This window comes from Lissotriton vulgaris, chromosome 2_1, assembly GCF_964263255.1.
Source record: "Lissotriton vulgaris chromosome 2_1, aLisVul1.2, whole genome shotgun sequence".
NCBI classification, from domain to species: Eukaryota; Metazoa; Chordata; class Amphibia; order Caudata; family Salamandridae; genus Lissotriton; species Lissotriton vulgaris.
The window spans coordinates 583,625,384-583,645,614 of record NC_141687.1 but is presented as its reverse complement, the minus strand read 5'-3'; the positions used below and the strand labels follow the sequence as shown (position 1 = coordinate 583,645,614).

The 20,231-nt window shown below is 45.4% G+C and overlaps 1 protein-coding gene across 1 annotated transcript in view; it reads left to right on the top strand.

The window, feature by feature from the left end:
• Positions 1-20,231, top strand: part of SAXO4 (stabilizer of axonemal microtubules 4) — a 132,309-nt gene that overhangs the window by 61,498 nt on the left and 50,580 nt on the right. The window contains exons 7-9 of the mRNA XM_086958629.1: positions 3-115; positions 1,799-1,870; positions 2,758-2,838. Coding sequence (XP_086814755.1) covers positions 3-115; positions 1,799-1,870; positions 2,758-2,838 — 266 coding nt within the window. The remainder of the gene's footprint in view (positions 1-2; positions 116-1,798; positions 1,871-2,757; positions 2,839-20,231) is intronic.

The window sequence follows — 20,231 nt, the reverse complement described above, 5'->3', positions numbered from 1 at the left end:
AGGTCGATTCCGAGAGAAGAAAGTTGGGTGTAAGGAGAATACTGGATTCACTGAAGGCTCTGACCGGGAACCAATCACGTACTGTCCCAAGTCACAGTATCGCCAGGACCTCCCTGTGAGTGTTTATAGCAGGGGTAGAGTGGGATTGCATCTCCCATCAGTCTCCCATTGAGCAAGCACCCATCAAAAGAATGAACCACCCTGCAGGACCCCCAAGAGCAAGCACCCACTGTCAGTCTAACCCTTCCTCCCCTCGGTAGGAGCTGTGATGCAAAGGAACCCTTCACCCACAGCATGCATCCACCCATAACAAACATTCACTGGCCAGCATGAGTCCAAGTACAGAAAACTGTCACTCCCAACATCTTGAGGAGGGGGACAGGAAGCATGAGCTCACAGCAGGTATAATCCTACCTACAGAAACCACTCACTGAAATTAAGCACCCATACACCCACTCATCCAGCACATGGATTGGCTGTCAGTGTGACCCACCCACAGGAAGATTTCACCTAGGGGAATAGGTCAGCCACAGCAAACACACAGTGGCAGCATGGGTTCACTAACAGGAAGTCTTAGCCTACAGCAAACACCCAAGAGCACACCTCCACTAGCAGCATGAACCTACCCACAGGAAACCTTCACCCACTGCAAGCACTTACCCCTGTCAAACATCCTCTCAGTTCCCACAGCAGACACTCAAAGCATGCACCACCTAGAAGCATGGAAGCTATAACCCAGAGGAACATGTCACCCACACCAAGCACCCATCAAGAGATGCACCCACCAGCAGCATGCGTCCACCCACTGCAAACTATTACCCACAGCAAGCACCTACCCACATCCAGAACACACATGGACACAATACCCCCAGTAAGCATACGCTCAGCGTATGCACAATCAGCAACATCATCCCACCTACAGCAAGCTGCCACCCTCAAGTGTGACCTATTGGCTTTGCCAATGCTTATTTAACAATTAGAAAGAAGCTTCCAAAGAGCCTCAATGGGCCTTACATCAGGCTTTGGACCTAGGCATTGCAAACATTTCAGACACATCTCTTTATGGCCCTGCAGCCACATCTGCGGTACCGGATAACATCTCTTCAGTGCTTGTACCGTAAGTATCCATCACACACCTCCTCCTTGCCAGCATTCACTGCAAGCAATCACCCAACCCTAGCAAGCACAACATGTACCAAGCACTCACAAAAACAGACATTGCTATGCCAAAGACTCAATCAGAGCAGGCACCCTCCAGACAAAATACCCAATGAGCATCCACCCAGAGCAAACATGTATAACAGCATCAAGGGGGCATACCTAGAGCAGGCACACAGTGACAAGCAGTACGTTACCAATGACATCTGGGACATAACCAAAGCAGTCTCTCACAGACTGCTGGTATGTACTCACAGTAAGCACCCATTTTAAGTGAACACACACCAGTGTGTGGGTTCTCCCAAGGTAATCACCACGCAATCACTGACTCTGAGCTAGCCCCCACCCACCGTGGCCTAAAATAAAATTAATCAGTCGCAAAGAGTGGGGTGTGAGAAAGTACCAACCTAAATGGTCACTGGAACACCCACTCAGAGAGAGCACTCATTGAAGTAATTCAGACCAACAGTCAGAGTTGGCCCTGAGCAAGCACCCAACCAGAGTGTACATTGAGTGATTACACTGTTAGAGAGGGCACTTTGTGAGCACACACTCAGAACATCAGCCCAGCCTGCTGTGAAGCTGAGTGAAGGTTGGGTATGGAATCTCTCCTAATCTCATTCTCATGTCTATGTTGCAGATTGGTGATCCCAGCCGTCCATTGGGAGTGAGCATCACAAAAACTGACTTCTTACCATCTACAGGTCAAAGGGTGAGTTCTCCTACCTCAGGAGCTCCTGGCCGAGGGTTAGCTGTATGTGATTTCTCCTGTTTATGTGAGATGCCAAGACCTGGAGCAGTCAAAAGATGTCTTTGCCTCCTGCAGGAGTTCCTCTCTACTTGTGGGCTGGCATTAAGTGGCCTGTTTATGAGGGTCATGATTGCCCAGACCACGTGTGGGGAGTGTGCCTTGTTGTCCACTGACACCTGCTACACCGAGCTCTCACCAGGCATGAGATAATCTCATTATATGTGCACTGATCAAAGATGGGCTGAAGGTGAGGGATTTTCCCAGGGCTGGCCTGATACTGCTGCGGATCACTTTGATCATGCATGGGCTGAAGATGGTCTTCCTCCTCTGCTGTGATACCTGATCATGGTGCCCGCTTCATGTATGTGCTAGAACCAAAGCATCTGAGGATAAGGGTTTTTGGGGGTGCACTAACCATGGTGGGCATAAACTGACACTCCTACCTCAAGGCACCCTGACTAGAAAGTGACTAGCCTGTGCCTCTCGGTGCTGTGATACCTGCCGCAGGGTGCGCCTCCATCTATGGACTAGAACTATGTGGCTTGAGGCTAAGGGCTCTTTAAGGTGCATTGACCACAGGTAGGCTGAAGGTGGCTCTCCTGCTTTAAGGTACCCTGATTGTGAAGTGAAGATCCTGTGCCTCAGAGTGCTTTGATACCTGCCACAGAGTTCTCTGACCATATATCAGCTGAAAATGGATCTTGCAACGAGGGCGTTGAACATGGGTTGGTTGGTACAGTAGCTTTATAAGGAGTCACATGATATAACTCAAGTGTGACAGAAACACTGCCTTCTCCCCTTCTTTCATCACATCTCTTTACTGAAGTAACCTCTATGTTTCTTTTCAGGGCAATGAGTTTTTACCAGCCTTATCCCAGCGCGCTATGCATGACAGCGGCTTCACCAGGGACTTCGACAAGTGTGCCAAGGTGGGTAGTCTTCAGCAAACCTCAAGTCCAGCTTTCTCACTCTGTCCACCAGTCTCATCTCTCTGTCTCTTATCTTTTCTACCTGCTTCTCCTAGCTACCTGCTCTCTGGGAAGGTTATTAACCGACAAAACAGCCATGGCTCGGTTTGAGGGTTTGATCTATGAGGTTTGATCTACACATTAACTACGAAAGAAAGTGAAGGAACTAACACATACAACATGTTTTTTCAACATTCCAACTCCCTGACAGGCGGCATTTTTTTAGTTTAAACCAAATGGCGAGCTCTAATCTTTTGTAAATTACAGAGATTCTAATGGTACCCCAATTTGATTTTCAAAACATGTGAGCTGTTGAGAATATGCAATAAGGAGAAATGGAAGACCCCCTATCGGCATCATAGGCACTCTGAACAATTGGTAATGCTGTTCATGTCTTTTGAGCTATATTGTATACTGATGCATTTGTTTCACTGGGTGCTACGTTTCATAATTTCAGTGCCTTTAGAAGTACATTGGTTGCATACTAAGGAAGTACTCTTCAGGTTAAACACACACTTCCTATTTGTAAAGCTGTAAAAACAAGTTGTTTTGAAATGCCTACATTGACATTTTCTGGATTTCTGCTAACTTCCTATGGCGTGCAGTGGCACAAAACGTCCAAGCCATTCATTTTTGGCCATGGCCAGGTTTTTTAAATTATATTGAATAATTTTTTAACTTCGTACATTTTTTGTATGGGTACTCTACCAAGACGTCCTAGTGTCATCCCATGGAGTCCAAGATGCCCCCATACTGAATTTGCCAGGGTTTGCCACGGATTTAGTGGAAACGCCATTTACTGAGCTCAGAAAGGCTTGATCCTCTAGAAGATGAAGTGGAATTGTCAAAATTTCCTTCAAAGGCTTCTTCATTTCTACAACAACCAAAGAGCACAAGATTCCCAATCTTGATAAAATGCTATGAGAGAGAATGAGGTTCTCAATCTCTCCTGGTCTTCAAACCTCTAGTACATTGCGCAAACACAAAATCCCTCATAAATTCCCTATTCCTTCCGAATTTCATTTCTTTGGTATTTCTGTTCCTGTTTCCTGGAAGCCCTTCCTTAGTGCCAGACACTGGTGTGATCCAAACATGCGCTTCAATGGTGGACCGGTGGCAAATAGGGACAGGGTCAGTTGCCTAGGAGAGGATGGAGGAGCTTAGCCGGCTTGTGGCTAGTTTTTTGCTCTCTCTATATATAAGAGAAACCCGGCAGACCCTCGTGTACAGAGGGTGAGATTGCGTGATCACTCCAACGCTGCAGCTGTTTATGCCTGTTCTTACAACTTCAAAATGCCAGAGTGAAAAACGAAAGCACAAGTTTACTACACAAAAACGTATACACTCAACGGATGCAGTGGGGTCTGACGATGGTCTCACAAGCAAGTCTCGGACAGCCTTAACTAAGGGTGGAACCATGCTGATAGGAACCATGCTGATAGCACTTATGAAACAACTACAGCAAATGTCACAGAGGACTGACTGACCATAAGTGACTTACAAGGAAAGAACGATGGAAGACACTATGTTTTCATTTCCAATCATACGGTTGAATTGAGTACTCCAGGCTTCCAAATTCTGGGGTAGAAATATGAATGCGAGGTGCTAAGACTTATACTCAAAGGCATAACCACGTTCAGAGCTTTGCTGTGGTGTCTGTAGTGCAGATGGAAAGTAATACAGATTACCTTGAAAATACTGCAAGAGTCTAAGCATAGAATTGTGGGTGCACTCTTTTCTGTTGGTGGAGAAAATGAGTTATGTTATATTATGTTGATTTGCATATCGCACTACTCACCCATAAGGGTATCCAGGCGTTTTAACGGGTGAGAGGGCGTGTGGTCCCCATAGAGTTATTTGAAGAGCCTAATCTTCAGGTTCTTGAGGAGCTCCAGAACATGAAGAGGAGGCTCTGATGTGTTGTGGGAGGTTGGTCTATGTTTTGGGTGTGATGTTGACGAACGAGCCACCTCCTGCTCTACTTTTGTGAATGCAGGAATGTGTGCGAGTCAGACTGAGCATAGGTGTCTGGTAGGCTGGGAAAGTGTATGCAGTTCTTTAGGTATACTGGCCCAGCGCTGTGCAAGGCTTTGTATGTGTGCGTGAGGAGGTTGAATTGGCTGCGTTTTTGAATGGGGAGCCAGTGGAGCTCTCTGAGGTGGGGTGAGGTGCGGGTGCGGCGTGGAAGGTGAAGTATGAGTTTTGCTGTGGCATTCTGGATGGTCTGAAGTCTGTGTATGAGCTGCATGGAGACTCCGGCATAGAGTGCGTTGTCATAGACGATTCTGCTTGTGATGAGTGCTTGTGTGATTGTGTTTCTTTTGTTCTATGCCAGCCACTTGAAGATCTTTGTAACTTATCAAGGATGTGGAAGCAGGCATCGCTCACTGTGTTGACTTGTGCCATGTTAAGCCTGCTGTCCAATGTAGCGTCCTACCCTCCCTCCTGGGTACATGCACATGATCATGTCACACACATAGTTTGGTATTACACGTCTATATTCCTCAGTTTTTAACAGTTAACAGAACATTCTACATTATGAATTCTATCACCCACACTTACACACTTTTGTCACTGTTCTACCGAGTCCATCAGGAACCAAAAGGGTCCCCTCTCTAATTCACAAGACACTACATCCAGGATGATTCCTAGATTTCTGGCATGATTGATAGGTGTTGGTCCTTCCTCGATCAGCCAGCAGGTGGCGTGCCACAGGGAGGTCATGTTTCTTGAGACAAGTACTTCCTTCTTGTCGGAGTTAAGCTTCCAGCAGTTGGTTCTCATCCATTCTGCTACCATGGTCATGCAATTGGTGAAGTTGGCACTGGTGGTGGTTTTCTTGTCTGTCAGGGAGAGGATGACTTGGGTGTCATCGGTGTAGAAGATGAAGGTGATGCTTTGGGAACAGATTATGTTGGCAAGTGGAGTCATGTAGACATTGAACAGGGTAGGACTGAGAGACGATCCGTGGATGACTCCAAATCAGGCTCTTGGTCTTCAATGTGAAGGGTGGTTGTCACCTACTTTTTCTAACTTCTCAGATCTTGAAGGGGGGTCTCCTCCTTGGTCTATTTATATCCTGTGTGTTGTCGGGCTTCCTACAAGAGAGCCAGCTGGCAGGGTGTTCCTTTTGGAGTTTATGGATCCGGGACAAAGGGAACTTGTGACCTACAGACAGCAGTGAAGATGAAACTAACCTGAGTGGGGAGAGAAGTCACGTGCTTCTGTACCTGATTCGGGCTATTTTGTCACTGACACAGGACAGGAGCTAGAGGATATCAAGGAGGAACTGTAACCAGCTGACGCTGAGGCATTGATGCTGTTCCATGCAATGCGTAAAGATTGCAGCACAGAGGAAGGAATCATTTCATATGCCGCCCAGAGGTTGCTTATGACTTCCTGCAACAGACCAGGTATTTGTTGCTAGTGGTGCTGCCGTGAGTATATCATGGGCATCTCTTGTAGGGACCTGAGGCCCATATGTGCTAACACATTTACCTGTAGGCACAGAATGGGGAAAACCCTTGATACATCAGACCCTAAGTTGTTTAGTTCTTGTTAGTGCTCTGATAAACATTTCTCCTCCTGGGCTAGGGTTTATGACGCTTGAGACTATTAGACAGAGTTCTTGATTGGGACTTTGAGACTGTGTGCTGAGTTTTACTGCAAAATTCTGGTGACCCTCTGCCCCCCTCCACATCTTTTTTATTACGGCCTGCTAGCTGGTTTCTGGAAACCCAGGATCCTCAATGATCAATTAATACATTGAGACGATTCAAAAATACATATTTTTAATATTGACATGTAATTGTTGCTTTGTACCATTTTAGGATAAAAATACAAATGAGTGAGTAAATAAATAACTCTTTATTGCAGTCTGTGGTAAAACCCTCATGCCCAATAATTAAAAAAACATTGTTAAAAAGTTCAGGTTTAATGAATATAGAGAAGCTAAAAAATACATTAATCACTGCTGTAGATAATTCTTCATTATTATCAATAATAAGATAACAGTAATGCAGAATAAAAACATTGACAAATACTAAATTAAAAATATCACATTATTTTCAAAATACTAGAAAACTATTTACAATGAGGTCCTCAGAGGGTCGATCTCTACGTTTAGAGACCCCTTACAGAATTTCTAATTAGGGATGCCTCATCTGTCTGGAATATGACCTAATTGAAGTCTAATTGCTGTTGTGGGGTTCATCTTCTGTACTTAAAATGTTTCTCCGGGAATTTTTCTCAATTACAGTCAATCTCTCGTTACACTGCCAACTGCATATAGTAACCCAGTATATCAGTACAGGAACAAGCTTCATAGCAAACTGCAGCCAGAGGAAAAGGCGCAGTGCACCATATGTTCCAAAGAATTCACTCAGTCCAAATTCTGCGTGAGTGAACTTACTCTTGAGCTCTTCCATTTGTGGGATCCAGGAAAATGTAGGATTCAAGCTGATTCCTAGATAAACACTTTTCTTTTATTAATCTGTTAACTGACTGTGATATTAGTTTTACTCAAGATCATGATATTTGCTTTCTGTAAATTCAATGCAAATATAGATTTCTCTGTTGTAGCTGTCTAAAGTGTTTAAAAGATCCTGAGGTCCGGGGGCTGATATGGATTAATGACGAGTCATCAGCACGCGCCAACATAGAGGCATTTGTATTGCCTAGTTGTGGAGAAAAACTATTTTCTACCTTTAAGTAGTTAAATAGGTCTGCACCTAGATGAAAAAGGGAAGGTGCTAAAAACAGCTTTGTCATTAACCATTTTCTGTTGGGCATTTCTTAGTGACAACTTCTCGTTTGCTGAACTGAACTTCCACCCAGGTATTGTTATGAAAGCCTTTAACTAGCCCACGTACGCTAGGATCTATGCCACATTTCAAAAGCTTTAAATGTGACCTGAGTGCACCGCAAGCAGTGGTATTTTGCTGTTCTTCAAGAATAAGCGGTTTAAGAAAAAGAATAGTGCCTGTAAGAGGAGGATGCATTTTTAGCATGCTCCTCGCCCATGATAAGGGCGTGTATCTATCTGTAAGGTTTGATTCATGCCTAAAGTTCTCATATATAGGAAGAGAAAAAGCCTTCCTAGGGCCCCACCCCTGGTGTGAGCATTACCAAAGTGCCAGGAACTTCGCACAATAGAGTTAGAGTGGCTGTATGATCCCGGGTGATCTAAGTGGTCGACTAGTAGACAATTTATTTTGCTGGAGCCTTCTACTGCTGGTAAGACCAATGGTGATAGACATTTCCTCCGTTTTTTTAAAAGCAAAATTGAATTGTCACTCACATTGAAACAGCTCATACATTACAGTAATGTCCAGTTGCTTCACCACATCAAGGCAAACGTTTTCCAGACTTTTTTAAAGATTAAGCTGGGAAGAAACAAGAAAACAACAAAAAAATAGTAGATTACCACCCACCATATTCACTCCGTCCCATCTGGCTACTTTCAGCCAACCATCTGTGAGGTTAGTTACAAATGTCACCATACATACTTTAATGTTGTTTCTCTATCCATCTCACACTTTGAAGTACCATACATAGATAAGTAGTTGTCTGCTCACTCTATCTAAAAAGGGTGCATTGTATTTAATCTTGGTGGGCAAAATGTGCCGCCGTGAGAACTCCAACACAGGGCCCAAATCCCTCGGTCTCCGGCGTTCTCCTTTACATTGACAAGTCACTCCATGGCAACTGTATCCCGGAGCCTACTTTGCCAGTCGAAAATCGAGGGGTTTCTGGCTTTTTCCACTAGAGAGCTATTGTCAGTTTAGCTGCTCCCAGGCAGGTCTATAGTATTGGTTAAGTGTTTTAGGCCCGGGTCTTTTAGTTTCAACAAGAATAATTCTGGTGGTGTGTGTGGCACGGGGTACCCCAAAATCACTTTAAGCGCCAGTGCCATCTCTTTGCAGAACTGATGTAGCCCAGGGCACTCCCACCATACATGAATCATGGACCCACATTGTCCGCATTGTCTATAGCCACATGGGGCTAGCAGGTGGCAATATTTTTCCTACTCGTAATATCATTGTTATCGAAGTTTATAATTTATTGTTCTTGTTCTTAAGGAAGATGAGCTTTTGCTAATGTCTCGTCATAAAATCTCCCATTCTTTTCAATTTCTCTTTCAAGCTCGTTATCCCTTTCATTTCGAAATGCGCATTTGGAATTGGTTTTAATTTCTAACACTTTTGCATACATTTTAGAAATGTGGCCATTCGGAAATTTCACGTTGGCAAAGAGTTTTTCAAAAGTTGTTTTTTTCTCATGTGGAGGCTATACTATACTATTTTCTGCCTGCATTAGCTAGTGTCTGAGTTGAGCATACAGTAGCCTTTCAGTTTCGTCCAGTCAGAAATCTAGTTTACATTGCATAAATATTTTTTTATTTTATTTTTGTAGAACATGTCTGATATAATTTAACAAACTCCCTTCTCACCAATTATATAAAAAAAGGGCCCTATTAGAGTGCAGGAGAAGTCTGGGTTGAAGTGGATTGGGGTGTATTGAGATGGAAAGGAAGTAAAATGCCCCCTCTTGACCAAATTATCCCAGGGGAATGATATTTTCCTAGTGGGAGTGTCTCAAACATGCATTACGTAGTCTATGCACCCTTCCCAGGCAGACCGTTTCCCATTGTGGTCTCATGATTATCACCCTCACCATATGTGTACATCAAGTATTTGCTTCCTCCTTAGACCATTCTATTATTCTCAACTGCGCTGCTAAACAGTACGGGTCAAAATCAGGTAGGGCTCACCACCATCGCCGTTCACTTTTACATATTAATTTAAGAGGTGCCCGAAGTCACTTGCCCTCCCAAATTAATCTATTTATTTCCTCTTGCAGAAATGCAAAGGATACTTCTTCTACCTGAATAGCTAGTACCTAGAAAAGGTAAAGGGCTCTCTGAGAGCATCCATCTGTATTACCTTAATTTGCCCTATCCTAGATAGAAACGGATAGGTACATCTTTTCAGGTCTTGGCCTTTGTCTACTAGGATACGTGGATAGTTCGATTGTACAGGTCTTGTAACCAAACCCAAATCATACTTTAGTCAGCTGTGTCGGCAACCATAAAAGTGCAAACGATACATAGAAGCGAGTGATATATGACCAAAAACAGATAAAACAATGAGTACAAGCAGCAACATATCATGATTTTAAAATGCAATTATATGAAAAATCAATAAACATCAGCAATTAATTTCTCCACTGTCAGTATCTCTTCCGAGTCCATAGGCAACAGTTGATGAAACTAATCACGTCATGACAGTACAAGGGAAAAAGCAAGCTTATAAGACTTATTATTATAACTATATAATGTAGAAATAAGAAATAAGAAAACGTTTCCTGTGTGTTGAGTAGAGTCTACAAAAAAGAATGAAGTGCAATGTGTTCTGGTTATATCTATCATCACATGCAGCGACGGACAAATACAGCGAACCTTGAGTAGGAAACGCGGCAAAAAAATTGACAAGATTAAAACGTAACCTTGTTAGGAGAAATCTATGCCTGGACCCCTCACCTGCAGTTCCTCCCTGTGCTTATTAAAACATTTTTTATCAATACAAATCTTTTACCAGCTCGAATGCTGAGTGTGGAGAGAACTCAGGATATAAACAAGCATTTGTAATGCAATAGGTCTCGCATTTACACAAGTTTAAGCTATTGGGATTGTAAATGACAATGCCTTTTATTTGTTTTAAAAACCAAAAATACATAAACGCATTGTCATTGACAATGCCAATAGCTCAAACGCGCGTAAATGTGCGACCTATTGCATTGCAAATGCTTGTTATATTAGCAAGCAAGGCAGTTGCATAAATGGCCAAGAAATAACTGTGTTTTTGACTGTGTGTCTGACCAGCAAGCAGAGATGCTTTACTAAATTACACTGCTTCTCACTTCCACTTTGATGGAAAGAAGAAAGCAAGATCTTGGTGTTCGGAAAGTATTACATTTTTAAAATTATAATAACTATGACTGGTGCTGAAAAGATTATGTTTGTGCTGCCTAACAGACCAAGAATAGGTTTCCCATTGCAGATCTTGCAGTGTGCCACTCGAGCTAATGCCACACACGGGATCACAAATACAGTATCTATGGGGTGGGTAAATGTATCTATTTATCCATGAGATCTTAAAATAAATAAAATCCCAACAGCCAATGGCGCTAAACATCGAGATTGACACACAAACCAAGGAGCGCTTAATTAGCACTTTGGCTTATCGTGTTTCACAGAATCGGTACCAACATATGCCTTAATTTAGGATTCTTCAAACTGTGGGGCGCGCCCCCCTGGGGGCCGTGGGGGGGCGTGGCACCATCCCAGGGGGGGGGGGGGGGGGGGGGGCGCCCTCCACTCCGATCTTCCCTTTGTGCCCGTTCCTTTGTCTGGGTGATTCTCCCAGGAGGGGGGCAATTCATGGAGTGGACAGCTTCGGCTGCAGTGCAGGCAAGGAGTCTCCTCTGCTAAAAACGAAAGCAAACAAACAGACACGCTTTCAGCTTTAGCAGAGGAGACCACTTACCTCCCACTGCAGCTGAAGCTGTCGACTCCGTGAATTGGCCCCCTCCTGAGAGAGTTAGCTCTTCCCAGAAGGGAGAGAAGGTTTCCGGAGAGGGTTTGAGGCACGGGCGGGGTGGGCTCTGGCCCAGGGGTGGGAGTGAGGGGGAGAAGGGGGGGCGGGAGTCCTTCAGTTATTTTGGGAAGGGAGGGAGAGGTTGCAATCCGGGTTTGGGTCATAAATCGGGACGGTGGGCTCTGGTCTGTGGTCATCAACTCATGAGGATTTTTGTGTGGGGCACCGAAGTGTCTGTGTTCAGGGATGTTGGTCTGCAGATTCGAATTTGAATCATCAAATGTGTGAGGGATGTCGGGTGGAGCCGGCCACCAGACGTCCGTTATGTTGCCATGTGGGTGAATAGATGTATGGGTGGAGTGGTGGATGTATGGGTGGAGTGATGGGTGGAATAGTGGATGTGTGGGTGACATGGTGGATGTATGGGTGGGGGGGGTGGATGGATGAGTGAGGGGATGGATGGATGGGTGAAGGGGTGGATGGATGGTGGGAGAAAGGATGGATGCATGAGTGGAGGGATGGATGGGAGTGGATGGATGTGTGTATGGTTGGAAGGGTACATGGATGAGTGGAGGGATGGATGGGTCAGTGAAATGGTGGATGGATCGATGGGGGGTGGATGGTGGACGAGTTGGTGGGTGGATGGATGAGAGAGGTGATGGATGTATTGATGTATTGATGGGTGAAGGGGTGAATGAATGAATGGATGGATGGATGAGGGAAGGGGTGCGTGTGGGGATGGATGGGTGATTGAGGAGGGTGGATGGACGGGGGGATGGATGGAGGAGTGAAGGAGTGGGTGAGAGGTCAATGGATGGATTCATGATTGGATGAGTGGATGGATGAGTGGGTGGATGGGTGAAGGGTGGATGGAGGGATGGGTGGCTGCGTGAGGGGGGAATGGAGAGAGAGGGGGAGGATGGATGGATGGATGAGTGAGGACATGGATGAATGATTGGCAGAGTGGATGGGCAGGTGTGTGCATGGATGGGTGAGGAGAGGAGCATGGAGATGGATGGGTCAGGGAGTGCATGCATGAGTGGGGGGAGGGTGGAGAGCGGGAGGGATGGATGGGTGGGTGGATGGATGAGTGTTGAGTTGAGTGGGTGGACGGGTGAGTGACTGGGTGGATGGATAAGTGGGTTGGGGGATGGCTGGATGGGTGAGAGGGTGCTTGGTTGGATGAATGAGTGAGTGGATGGATGGGTGGAGGAGTGGATGGATGGGTGGGAGGATAGCTTGGGTGAAGGGGTGAGTGGTTGGATGGATGAGTGGGTGGATGAATGGGTGGAAGAGTGGATGGATTGGTGAGGGGATGGATTGGGTGAAGGGATGGATGGATGGATGGGTGAGGGGGTGGATGGAGGGATGGATGGGTGAGATGATGGATGGAGGAATGGATGGTGGATGGGTTTGCAAGTGGTTGAAGGGGTTTGGATGTGGATGGGGCACAGATGGAGGGACGAAATGAATGGTGGGGGAGTTGGTGGATGACAAGGTGTACATAATGGATGGGGAGGGTTGTGATGACTTCCTTTGCCTTGGAGGATTGTGTTTTGAGCTGTGTGGTACGCCTCTGTCGTTTCGCCACACCCACTCACAGGCCTGCAGTTTGCTAGGCACTCTTGTTGTGTTGAGCATTGTTTGCCGGATATGGCCCGTGGTGTGCGCGTGGCAGTCGATCATGTGGTGTGCCGGATTCCCGAGGTTTCGGTCGGGTGGTGGGGGGGCCCAAAATCTGGGGGAATTCAGCTGGGGGGCTCAACCTGGAAAAGTTTGAATACCTCTGCTGGTTCTGTGCGATTATGAAAATGTAGTTTTAGAAATCACAGGTCCTTACAAACATGATGCTATTAAAAGAAGCCCGGTCTCGGTTAACTTGTCTTCCTCATTCCCAATAGTCAGTTTAATTTGTTTTGATGGTATCGTTTTCCTTATGTCTCTTTCAGACGCCTTTTTTTCTAATTGCACAAAGGAAATAAAAAAAGAAAGTAGCAGTTTTTGTAAAGTTGATACATCTGGCAGTTTCTTGCATCCTGCACTATGACCCCTGTGATCCTCTACCAGACGGAGTTACTGGAAAGTGGAGGCGATATCAAAACCAGATTCCGCCACCCGTTATCCCTGTCAACATATGGCCTGGGTGGGTGCACAATCAACAGCGGCGCTTTGTTCCTATTTAAAGCAACAACAGGAAAAGGGAACGTGAAAGAGTTTGGCCTCTTCAAAATGGTGTCCCAAGTGATCACATTTCTAAACCTACTCTCTTGATTGCCAAAGTTCATGGCAACTGCGAGGTTTTTGCAGTCTGTAAAAGAGCAATGCTTAGGAAAGAAACGGCTAACATGCCAAACGTGTGGCGCCCCGCTCACCTCCTCACATATAAAGGAGCTGACGCATCGGGCTGCTTTATAAACAAGCATTGGAAATGCAATAGGTCTCGCATTAGAAAAGTTGGAGCTATTGGTCTTGTAAATGTAATAATTTTTTAAGTTATGTTTAGGTTTTTAAAATAGCTAAATTATTAATTTTGTTATTGTAAATACCAATAGTTATAAAATTTGTAAATGTGCATTAGTAAAGCTACATGTTTATTATTTCCCTGACTTACATGTATTGATATTACAAATCTCAATGGCTTATAAATTTGATAATTAATTAATAAGTACATAATATTTGTTGTAATTTATAATGGCCTGGATTTAATGGCGCACCAGGAGAGAGGGGGTGGAGGGGGAGAGGATCGGCTGAAATCACGAGTGCTTACTGAAACAAGCACTGTAAAAACAAACAAGCATTGCTCATTTTTACGCTATAGTCAGGAAGCAACATGGGAGGTTTGGAGGGCGGGACCGGCCGGTATGTAGAAGGCTGCTATTGTTAATGTGGCACATATTGAGGAGAACAATTATGTGAGAATTTGTGTCCTTGAGTGTTTGTGTTGCGCGTCAATGTTACACGAGGTTGGGCAGAGCAGGGAATGGCTGCGGGAGGAGGAATGATCTCGAGAGGTGGTGGGGGCAGGGTGAAGTGTTAAGGGGTAGGGAGAGACGGCACAGGCTGGGCAGGCTGAAGCACTCCGGGGGGCAGGGACGGAGGGAGAGACGTGGACTGAACTGAAGCTCGAGCGGAAGTAATTCACCTCGTCTTCCTTCCTGGATACAGGGTCCAATACCGCAGCGTCTGCTCAGCCTTTCATCCTTCTGAGGTCGACACCTTATTGGATATTCTCGTTCATTCCCTATCATTCACAAGTACATTACTCATGTCATAAAGTACTTAACGCGCACAGGTGATAAACACATGCATTCACGCATCTGAGTAGGGTTCGGATAGCTGCAGAATTGCGTTTACATTCCATATTATTTTTAGCATAAGGAACCCAGCACATCCTGCAAAACTGGAATGACAAGTGTCCCTTCTAACGCCACTTATGTGTCCCATCATCTCCCATTTTTTATGGGAATCTTCGCTATACAGTTATTTGCGAATTGTGTTTTTATTTCGGTTTGTGCACAATGGTACCATTTTGTGGCTGGAACGAAGCCATTCACAGTCTGGGTAACCGTTTTTACATACTGGGCGGTGTACGAGAAAGAAACAGCCATTTTTAAAGCGCCTCCGACAGCAAATCAGTCAGAATCACCACGTCCAAACAAAGTGAGTCACAAGTGAACGCGGGTGCGTTAGACTGGCCCAACCAGCAAGTTTTGCCAGGTGAAGTGTGACTGATTACAGGGAGTACCGACAGGCGGCCTGGCAGTAATCACTCCTCCGAATGACTAGCGATTGTCAACCCAAGCCAGCTGCATCGGATGTCGGGAGCGAGCTTATCTGGCCGAGGATCACACATGCCCGCTTGTGTGTGACAAGGAAGCGCCAGAGTGACTCAGATGGGAGGCTGGTGACAGACCCCTGACTCATCACCGCCTGGGGTGAAAGAAGGAGGGTGCGAGGTGGGGATGGGAGGGGGCCTTCTAGACTCCGTTTAAGGCACAGTTTGCACATGGAGAACTGAAGCAACAGGGAGAGAGGCGTGGAACCTGGAAAACCAGACCCCCCCCCCTTTGGAGTGCCACCCGCCTGGAGCAGGTATTACTGGAAATAAGCTGCTGCTAGAAAAGGCAAACGTCAGTACAACGTTTATTAAGATCGTCAGCTCCATTTCAAGCCACCAAACACCTTCTCCGCATAAGATCGACATAAACAAGACAGAGGGCATTGCTGTGAGGAGGGGGGAGGAGAAATGCGACACGGCCCCTGCTGCTTCACACTATTCACGGCCTGGCAGCCGTGAATAGTGTGAAGCAGCAGGGGCCTTTGAAGTGAAGCTAAGCTTCACTTCAAAGGTGTGGGAGGAGTGCGGCTGAGGGGAAGCTTGTGGTGCGGAGCGGGAAGATCTGCTGGGGAACAGATGGCTGGCGATTTGATGCTGTGCACGCGCATTTTAGGTCAATGCGCTTGCGCATTGACCTAAAAGCACACAGGCACAGCATCAAATCGCCAGCTAGGTAAACCTCTGTTTAAGCCCCTATAGTCTCGCTCCGCTCAATGCGCGTGCGCTTTGAGAGGCGAGACCTAACGAACGCTAATCCATTAAAAATAACTCATGCCAATGCATAAGCGTTATGCCATTCAACCTCTTTAGACTGCTCCCCCCCATGTAAGACTAACCCCTATTTAAACTACTCGCTGTACATCACCACATAAGAGCTGTAGTGTACTTGCATCAAACTTGTGGTTCAACCGCCAGGCTAAAGAACAAGCAGGAAATAAACCAAGTAGTTCCTAAGGGAAGAACTAATCAGCTACAGCGTAAGTAAGCTGTAGTTGGTTGGTGCTGCTTGGCAAAACCGGAAATGATGTTTCGGGACAAGTACCCAATAACGATCCAGGAAAGAAGAGTAGCAGAGGAGAGAACCAATCCCAAGCAGAAGGTGGGATTACATTCAGTACAGGAATTGTCTGGGAGATAGGGTTTGTGATGAGCCAAGAAGTGTGGCGCCTGCCATGTTTGCGTTGTGTGTGTTTTGAATGTGTGTTTCACGGTGCCACCAGGATAGGGAAAGTACCCTATAACCCATATGTGCGTGTAGGAAAACCTGCACTTAATCAGAAAAATGAGACCCCAGGCACACGTAACTAGGATAAATATGCTTAGTAGCAGAATTTCTGGAAATCGCAAAATGTCTTCTTAATAAGTCCAACCAAGTTTTTATAGAAAGTTTTTCAATTCTTTTTACTCCTTGTTATCGATAAGCACAACCAGCCAACACGTGTTTCGTCACACAGGGAAGTATCCAGTGACTTCTTCAGGGCATTTATCTGGTGATAATTCCAAACCAAATTTTAACCAAATCTCGACCTCTTTTACACAAGCCTTCTTCCAAGCCATTAATATAAAGTAAAAAGAGGAAAGGTGCTGTAACGCATCCTTGGCGAAGCCCAACAGACGCATTTATTTTTGGAGATAGGGCATCCTCTGCGCTATAATGGATTTTAGCTGTATTATACCAGTGTATCTTTCAAAGCAGATCAACATTATCCCACTAACACCTCATGTATTATCATTAACTTTAAAAGTCCATCATTTACCCGATCAATTTTACATTGTCTCTACCCCTTAATAAATTCACACGGTAACATAAAGTTCATCCTTTTTCCTTTATTATTGTCCAGCTTCTCTTTCATCACCTATCACCTATAGTTGCTATAGACCTTAGACCCCCTATATTGTGCAACCCGGTTCTAGTGCTAATCTATCTGGCGATTTATCAATTTCCAATAGGTTGGAACCGCTCTCATCCCGGGACAAGATGGACTGACTTTTCAGTCCTGGCTTGACTGCCTGCGCTGACGTAGGGGTTGGTTCAGTGAAGAGAGCTACTCTCTCTGGTGGTATTGGAGCAGCTGCAGTCCCCCAGGTTTTAAAAATAATTTCCTGGAATGTGGTAGACCTACCGGCTGAATTGAGCAATGAAGACTGGTTGCAACTCATTACCCGGTTTGACATCTGCTGCCAAGAGGCTTGGGACTGTGATCCGCAGCATATAAGTGGGTATTTTTCTCCTTTTTTTGTCCTGCTGCCTTGTCTCCTGTTGGAAGGGCTAAGGATGGTCTTGCTATTTTTGTCTTCCTCAATCTTACTAAATTGTCTGTCAAGGAACTGCACTGCACCCCCTTTTATCAAATATTATTGCTTAAGCTCCAAAAGTCTTTTGATAGTTTGCTGATAAACTTCCATCGCAACTTCTTTGATAATTGGATAACCGGGGATGTTGATGTTTTGAAAGATTATCTTTCGATAGTAGAGTTCCTCTTGAAAAAGGAACCTTTGATCTTGTGGGTAGGAGATTTTAATATTTGCACTTGCAACCCAGAAATTGCAGCTGTGTGCGGACTGCATGATGACCTTGACTCCCCACTTAAACTACCCCATGCCTTCCATAATATCCCACATTTTAGGGTGTTGCACGGTATCAAAGGCATGAGTGAGATGCATAAATGCTTAAATGGATAGTTTCTCTCTTGACTCTAAGATATTTTTGTGTTATAAGGTGGTGTTAACTCCAGAGTGTCAGACAGAACCCTATTCTCATGTGCCCATTCTTCAAGTTTTGACAAAAACACCTTCCCAAAAATGTTAAAGTGCTGTTCAGTAATGAAATAGGACTGTAGCAGCTTGGATGCGCTTTGTCCCCCTTTCTAAATATATGGACAACTACGGCCACCTGACCAATGGGCCCTACCATAGCATCTTTTAAGACATTTGATTAATGCTCTTTAAATAGATCCACTGGAATTCCATCCGGGCCATGTGCTTTCCCTGTTAGACTACTGTCAGTGGCCAATTTCATGTCAGTAATTCCAAAGGCACCGCAGCCTCATAATCATAGACGGGTATTGCATTGAGCCTAGGCCCCTGAGTCTGGCTGACCTGGTCCAAAATCTTAGAAAGATGCCCTACTCAAGTAGTAACTAGGATGATGTTATTGATCTTATATGGACATCTGGCTGCAAATTACTTACTTTAGAATTCTCCACAGGCGCCAGACTAGATCTGGAAATATTTGTACAGCAGAACCTCCGCACGCTGGTCGAGGGCCTTGAGCGACTCCATAGCGATGTTGTCCTCCAGAGTTCATATAAGCCCTCCTCTGACGTGCTGAACTCAGTTTCTACTTTTATGACCTTACAGCGCGGATGCGATTAGCTGTTGCTGTGCCCGTTTTTTGAGTTACCTCGATTACTTTGTCAAAGGGAATAGTGTGCCTTTTCTATTTCCTTGAGGTTTAAACCCTGTGGGCCTGTGAATGACAAATGTCTGCCATGGACCCATATTCTATTTGTATGTGGTCCTTAAGTGAGCACCATGACTCCGAGGAGTGTGAGTCATGTCAACAACTTTGACCGAAGGCGTTGAAGGAACGCCGGCTGAAGCTTCTTGCTGTGTGGTTGCCTCAGCCTTCAAAGATATCCCATTGGCCTTGGTCCTCTTCGCACTACAAGGTCTAGCCTCAAGTCCAATCCAGAGCCGTTCCTGTAGACATCACTCTCTTTCAACGTCTATAGATGAGTCTCCACGCATGTGATCAAAGTCACGGTGTCAACCGACTTCTTCACTTCAGACCTGCCACCGATCTTCGACTGAAGATCCGGTGCATGAGTCTACTCCACACCTCCCAACTTACCCTGGAGCTGGTGCGAATAAGACCCAAATGAGGGAATAATATAACTCCCTCCATAGTTTCTTTTGGTCTTCCCCTTCCCGTGGAGCGCCCTTGGGCCCCAAGGAGGTGCACAGTACCTTTGGCCTCAGGGTCTTGTCCACCGACTCCGGCAACAACATCAAGGTCCAGCCTGTTGATTTCAATAGTGGTACCGTCAGTGTCGCTCAAAACTCCATCTTATTTCCTTTCAGACTCCGATGAGTCACCTCTCTGGCTTCAAATGTGGGGCCGGATGCGGCGTCGCTGTAGCCGACCATTTCTGAATTCCCTCCTCCTGCCTTTCCTGCAGAGGAACATGATGTTGGGGATGATGGAGAGTTTTTCCAGCCTGTTTTTCAGATGGTTCAACCTCCTACAGACTCTAGTTGGTTGATATAGTTAGGGGAAGCTAGTGGTTTGGAACCTTCCCCAGCCTCAGGCTTTCTGTCACCTCCTAGTTTGGCTACACAGATGGGCTCTTCATTGGCAGATATGCTCAAACGGGTTTCACCAATGCATCCCCTACAGGCCAGTGGTTTGGCCTGATGCACATTGCTCCTGACATTGATGCATCAACGACGTTGCACAACTACAGAAATGACACATCACGTCGGACAGTGACGCATACCCTCCTTTGCTTAATGCATTGTCCCCGATCTTCGACACATCCAAGGTACTCTCAGTAGGTCTGCATGACTCCTGTGTCTAGCCCGCACTCCATTGCAGCCGGACTGAACTTTTATATTTGCCCCAGTCAAGTGTGACTAGATAGCCCCAGTTTGAGCTATGGATTTATAAGCACTGCATTTTGATTTAATCATGCAAAATTCCTAACTTGGGTTGTGTATATTGGATTTTCTTTTATTTTGGGCTTGTTGTACTCAGCTAAATATTGGCTATGTTTCTAAACTTGGTGGAGTACTTTTGTGGTGTTTTCACTGTGTTATATTGCTTGCGTGCACAATTACTGTACACATTCCCTCTTTAGTTTAGACTTACTGCTCTGTGCCAAGCTACCAGAGGGTGAGTACAGGTAAACTTTTAGTGT